Genomic DNA, 6898 nt, shown 5'->3' on the forward strand with positions numbered 1-6898 from the left:
TTTATGACTCGTGGACTTCAACTCCCAGAATTCCTGAGCCAGCATGGCTGGCTCAGGAATTCTGGGAGTTGAAGTCCACGAGTCATAAAAAAGCCAAGGTTGCCTACCCCTGCCCTATACCAATGGTGGCGAACCTATGGCACGCGTGCCAGAGGCGGCACTCAGAGCCCTCTCTGTTGGCACACGTGCCACCGCTGCCAGCAGCAGGTCCATCAGGCCACCACCGCCACAGGAGCCCCGCCCAGCACAAAGGAGGCGGAGCGGACCACTAGCAAACTTGAGTAGAAGTGATAGAGCAGAGGTCACCAACCATTGTCGATTGGTGGACTGGAAGAAAAGGGAGGGGGGAGCATTTTACATACGTACCTGCACGCACGGGACCGCAAGCACGCACACGCTGCAAATGGGGTGGGGCAAGTGCCTGCGTGATACTAGCCCTGCCCCATTCTTGCTTGGTCCCGCGCCTTGTATCTGCACCCCGCGGCAGCCATTTTTGCGCCTTGCAGCACGGTAGCCCATTTTTGCGCGTGCGTGCCCCCCCGGCTTTTGTATGCCAGCGGCAGCATTCAGAGGCGCTTCCCTGCCCCTCCCTTGAAGGCACCACAATGCTGATGTGGCCCTGGCACTTTGCGATAAGTGGGTTTTGGGTTGCAGTTTGGGCACTCGGTCTCTTAAAAGGTTCGCCATCACTGCCCTATACCATGTCAGACAAATGGTTGTTCAATCTCCTCTTAAAAACCTCTAGCACCCACAACTTCTGGAGAGTATTTCCAACTAAGGCTCCTGCTTAGATCAGTGTTTCTCAATCTTGGCAGTTTGAGTGGACTTCAAGAATTCTTTGGGGAAAAAATTCCATCCCAGGAGGATTTTATGCAGAGATTGGACAACCATTTGTCTGAAATGGTACAGGCCAGGGGTTCCTGCCTGAGCAGGGGGTTGGACTAGAAGACCTCCAAGGTCCCTTCCAACTCTGTTATCATGCTTTCCATGATGTATGTCCATTTAAAAAAAAAAAAAACAACAACCACCAATTCTCCCCTGGCATCCATTTATCCATCATTTCCTCTCAAAATTCTAGATGTGCCCCGAGCCCAAAAAAGCTATATATTGCTTTTCTATATTTTATGGAAGCATCAAAAACAGTAAGAAAGAAAGCAAAAATTCCATAACAATTTAGACAATGGGCCTTTTTTTTCCTCCAAACATAGAAGTAAAAATTGGGGTTTGATTATGATTGGTACCCTCAGAATAACTGCTTTCAGAAGTCAGAAATAAATAGGTCAAGGAATGGAGTGGCATGCTGCAGTAGGATGTTGTGAGTTTGTATCATGAAGAATAAAATCCTATTAGAGGATTTGAAAATGTTTTCAAATGTTTTAATTCAGCTCCTAAGACACCAGGTGAGAAAGCTGGAGACCATGAGTTCTAATCCCTCCTGAGGCATGAAAGTGAGCTGGGTGACTTTGGGTGAATCACAAGGAAACAGTTATTTCTAGTCCTGTCTTACTCATGAACGCTGGCTGGGTGAGACTTTGGGCCACTCAATTTCTCTCAGCGCAACACACAACACACAGCTGTTGTTGTGGGAAAAACAGGAGGAGGAAGGTGTGTTGGATATGTTTGCTACCTTGAATTATTTGTAAAATTAACAAAGGTAGAATACAAATAAATACATATGTTCACCACTCTGAGTGGTTTGTAAAATAATAAAACCAGGATACAAATATATAAATAAATTCCCTCACTCTCTTATGTCTCTATGTCCATATGTACATCCCATGCTTGTGAGATTTCATTTTAAACAGTAAATACTTTTCATGCTCATTTTGCCCATCTTAACCTTCCTTTCATCAGAGTGATTTTATTACAAAGTGATACAGTGAAATACCATGAGATCAAGGCTTGCAATGACCATAAATCCATTAAATAAATGGAATTAATAATCATTACTAATTTAAGGCCCATTTGGTATATTCTACATGTTACAACACAGAGAAAATCATATGGATGATTGTGATCCAATGATCTGATTTATCAAATAGATGAAGTGCTTGAAGCAACACAGCCCTCATAATTTAGGTCCATTTAAAAAAAATTAATAAAATGATTCTCCCTCAACATCCAAGTGGTATAGAAGAGGAGGAGGACTACTTCTTCTGATGACCAGAAAAACATTTAATGCTTAATGACAAAAGACAAAAAGGACATCCACAGATGTTTATACCAATGGAAACATATACACACAAGTAATATTTTTCCCTCCACATATTTTTATTTACAAGTAACAATGAAACAAAGAAACAAATCCTTGCAAATATATTTACACACCCATCAAAGAAAACATGCTATTTTAAGATGTGAGAGTTGAAAACAGTCATCAGAGGTTTAAAACATTATAACACATTCGTTACAATAAGCAATTATTAAGTGTTTGAGCACTAATTAAACTGTCATAATGCACAATAATCAAATCACTGCAAATGTGTCACAACTGTTGTGTTTGCAAGGAGGTTGCTATATAGTGGAAAAATGACAAGCTGAATACTGTAACAAACTCATGCACATGTAAACTACAGTAAACCAGTATACTATCTAACCATTCAAAAAAATATTGACTTTGCAAATGTCCCTCTCTTGCTTTAACATATGACATGGCTTGGGAAATATTTGACATTCACTGACATAACGAAAAGTTGGTTTCTTGTGTTGAGATTTTGTTTAGTTTTAAACCTCGGGCCTGTAAATATTGAACTGGGTTTTCAGAAGGTCCTGCACTTAAACTGAAATGCACATTAGGATTTACATTCTCTTAATTTTATAAGCTCTGTTGCCTCCTGCGTGGTGTTCCAAATCACGGTCAGGAGAGGCAAAGGAAAAGAAGCCGTTGGCAGACTCACCCATGGGTGGAGTGGAGGCAAAGAAAGGTTTGAAATGGAAGTCCCCCTCACCATGTCGGCCCTGGATAGGTGTGAAGTTCCCAGACAGTCTGGCAGCATTACCTAGAACGTGTGAGTGAGAAACATGTTTATTAGAGAAGGGCTTAAATTTCCTCTCCTGTAAAAATGGCCTTATTAGCTACATTGATGCCAAACACTGATACATGCATATAATAAGGGACAGATTATATTTAGGTGGAAGATCCATAATCATAATCTCTATTTTTAAAGTAAACCATATTATAGACACAGGAGGTGGGAATCAGAACTCTGATGCTAGGGAGAAGTTGCTGAAATCTTTCTTTGCAGTTTTCCAATTTAAACTCTCTTTGCTCCAGAAGAGAAAACATGCAAATATTGATTGGCACCATATTTATTCAGAAAGCACTTAATATTCAGATTGTTTAAAGATAGCTTAGATTCAAAATAGGGATGCGGTGGCTCAGTGGGTTAGGATGCTGAGCCTGTCGATCAGAAGGTCGGCAGTTTGGCAGGTCGAATCCCGAGTGCCACGTAACGGAGTGAGCACCTGTTACTCGTCCCAGCTTCTGCCAACCTAGCAGTTCGAAAGCACGTAAAAATGCAAGTAGAAAAATAGGGACCACTGCGGTGGGAAGGTAACAGCGTTCCGGGCGCCTTTGGTGTCTAGTCATGCCGGCCACATAACCACGGAGACATCCTCGGACAAGCGCTGGCTCTTCGGCTTTGAAACGGAGATGAGCACCGGCCCCTAGAGTCGGAAACAACTAGCACGCATGTGCGGGGGAACCTTTACCTTTACCTAGATTCAAAATAATAGCTAAAAATGGATGGGATTCATTTTTACATTTTATGTTGCAATTGCCAAACCCCAAGACAGGACAACACACTGCTTTTCTTTAAGTTGTGCATTGCAGTCTACTGATGCATGCTATGTTTGGTACGATGCAATGCATGCAAGTAATCTGAAAAAAAACTTCACAGTCAGAAAAAGCAGATGCTATTTTACCTGTGAAATGGGATAATTAAAAGGTCTGGTTAACCACTATGTTGAGATAATACATCTTTAAATTGCTAGGAAAGCTAGTTATGCTCAGTAAGTTATTAACGGGAGCATAACATAGTTGCCACATTCATGTAGTTGTCTAACGCCCAGTGTCCTTATCAGCCCTATGTCATTTTAATAATGCTCTGTGTGTATAGATTCCATCCAAGCATTATTCACCCTGTCAATGAAGTGCTTGTGAAGTATCATACTAAAAGTCACCATTCTTACCCAGAGGGAAACCAAAGACAGCAGGCTGAGGCATCATGGCAGGCTCTTGGCCTGCCTCCTGATTGGCCACAGCAATATTCCGTAATCTCAGGCTGTCATACAAGCCCTGCAGTTTTTGGTACTGACGATTACGCTCCATGAGTTTCTCTGACAGCTCAGTGAATTTCTTTTTGTATTCCTCCAATACTTTCTTTAAGGAAGAGACTTCACTCTTCATAGATGTCAGCTCCATATCTTTGCTCTGGAGTTGCTGAGTGTAGACTTTCTCCATTTGCTTCAGGTGGCCCTCTGCTTTGCTGTAAGTATATTCTTGATACAGACGCTCTTGATGGACCTACATGGATATAAAGAATAGGTAGCAAGGAGTAAGTCTTGGGAAGATTTGAATGAAATTACTTTTGTCACTCAATACACTATTTCTATGTGTCTGTGGAGATTATCTATCTATCTATCTATCTATCTATCTATCTATCTATCTATCTATCTATCTACTGCAGACATGTCAAACACAAAGCCTGGGGGCCAGATCCGGCCCGTGAAGTGGTTTCATGTGGCCTGCGAAGCCATCTTGGAAACAATGAGGGAACGGCCCCCACTGCCTTGGCCCTGGCCCAGAGACCCTCCTTCTGCCAGAGACCCTCAGATCTGTCCCACTCCTGCCCAGGCCCCCATAGGCACCCTTGATGCAAATGATGTATGGCCACCCAGTAGGCCATATGCACTCTAGCCACGCCTACCCAGTAGGCCACGCCCACCCTGGCCATACCCACCTGGCCCGCTGAGGGCAACCGCAATGCTGATGAGGCCCTCAATGAAATTGAGTTTGACACCCCTGATCTACTGTATCTATCTATCTAGCTATCTATTCCATTTCTATAGCAGCCTATCTCAATGACTCTGAGTGGCTTACAGTTTAAAAAAAGTGTGTGTCTAATTAAAACTACCATATTTTCCAGTGTATAAGACGACTTTTTAACCCATGAAAATCACCTCAAAAGTTGGGGGGTCGTCTTATACGCCCAGTCGTCTTATACGCCGGTAAATCAGCGTCTGGCGGGAGCTGGCAGGGCAGTCCTGCGCACGCGCACACTCCCCGGCTGCTCCTTAGCAGCTGGGGAGTGCGCGCGTGTGCAGGACTGCCCTGCCGGCTCCCGTCCGACGCTCTTCCCTCTTGAGGCAGCATCGCTCCCCAGCTCCTAAGGAGTCCTCGGGGATGCTGCCTCAAGAGGGAAGAGCCGGCTCCCGTCCGACGCTCTTCCCTCTTGAGGCAGCAGCTGCCTCAAGAGGGAAGAGCATCGGACGGGAGCCGGCAGAGAAGTCCTGCGTGTGCGCGCGTGTGCAGGACTTCCCTGCCGGCTCCAGTCCGAGAGGGAAGAGCGTCGAACGGGAGCCGGCAGGGAAGTCCTGCACATGCGCGCGCACGCAGGACTTCCCTGCCGGCTCCCGTCCGACGCTCTTCCCTCTTGAGGCAGCATCCCCGAGGACTCCTTAGGAGCTGGGGAGCGATGCTGCCTCAAGAGGGAAGAGCGTCGGGCGGGAGCCGGCAGGGCAGTCCTGCACACGCGCGCACTCCCCAGCTGCTAAGGAGCAGCCGGGGAGTGCGCGCATGCGCAGGACTGCCCTGTGGGCTCCCGCCAGACGTCAGCCTGCCCTGCTTCCTCCACAGTGAGAGGGGAGGGCGTGCCTTCCCGGGCTCGCTGATTTTCCGGCGTATAAGACGAAAAATCTTGAAAATGATCTCAAAAGTTGGGGGGTCGTCTTATACGCCTAGTCGTCTTATACGCCGGAAAATACGGTACTGAAAACATTTTAAAGCAATAAGAATGATAAAAAATATTCAGACTAAATATGCATAGGAGCAAGGTACCTAGCTAGTTTTTAACTAAAGAATTCTTTCTAACTCTAACTGCCATTACTGGATATAATTTACCTGGTATGTCCAGAAAGCCAAAGCCCTGGAGCTGATATCCAGAATAATTTCTGGACGCAATCCAGCTAATACCATGGCTTTATATTCCTCCGAAGGACTGAGCTCTGTCCGAACAATATCCAACTTGCCAGAGAGGGCACTGGTGCATGCTGGACAAACTGCTGGTGATCGGCTGAACTCTCCACTGCCATGTTGGTCACAGAAGATATGTGAGCAGGCCGTGACCCACGCATAGCCTGAAAGCTTGACTCGACATTTGCGATAATTGCAAAGAAGCATATCCTCACAGACAGACATATTACTGCAGCCAAGCCAAATGTATTACAAAGGATTCCTGTGGAAGTGTTATGTAGCATTCACTGTACGGTATCACAGTTATAGGGCAAAAAAAATATATTACTGTCAACATTTTTAGATCTTTTGTACTGTTTAGTCTCAGCACAGACCTGAATTTAGAAAAAAATATGGTCATTTGATCAGACTCAGAGCTGGTATTCAGAAGGACTTAAAATCACTTTTTCCCCTTCAAATGCAAACACATTTGCTAGTACAGTACAATAAGTGTGTAGAACACGTGATGCTCCTGAACTACAGTTCCCAGCATGCCTTCTGGCAGTATAAGAAATATACTAAATGAATTTGCAACGTCAAAACAACCAAGGAATTACAATTGAAACTAATAAACTGATATGATGGATCAAAGAAAATAAATGAAGCGAAAACAACCTGCCTCAAATTGTTGCCTTCCAAATTCGGTTGAAGTACTTTTTTGTCATT

General features: G+C 44.6%; 1 protein-coding gene across 1 annotated transcript; it reads right to left on the reverse strand.

Annotated features, from left to right (window-relative positions):
- Positions 1 to 2799: 2799 nt before the first annotated feature.
- On the reverse strand, positions 2800 to 6418 carry LOC308677279 (E3 ubiquitin-protein ligase CCNB1IP1-like; the record flags this gene model as incomplete). The annotated part of the gene is made up of 3 exons (XM_081343537.1): positions 2800 to 2999; positions 4192 to 4525; positions 6122 to 6418. The coding sequence occupies 3 exons, from the start codon at positions 6416 to 6418 to the stop codon at positions 2800 to 2802; spliced, it is 831 nt and encodes a 276-aa protein (XP_081199663.1).
- Positions 6419 to 6898: the final 480 nt, after the last annotated feature.

Source organism: Vipera berus (genome assembly GCF_964194415.1).
Source record: "Vipera berus genome assembly, chromosome: Z".
NCBI classification, from domain to species: domain Eukaryota; kingdom Metazoa; phylum Chordata; class Lepidosauria; order Squamata; family Viperidae; genus Vipera; species Vipera berus.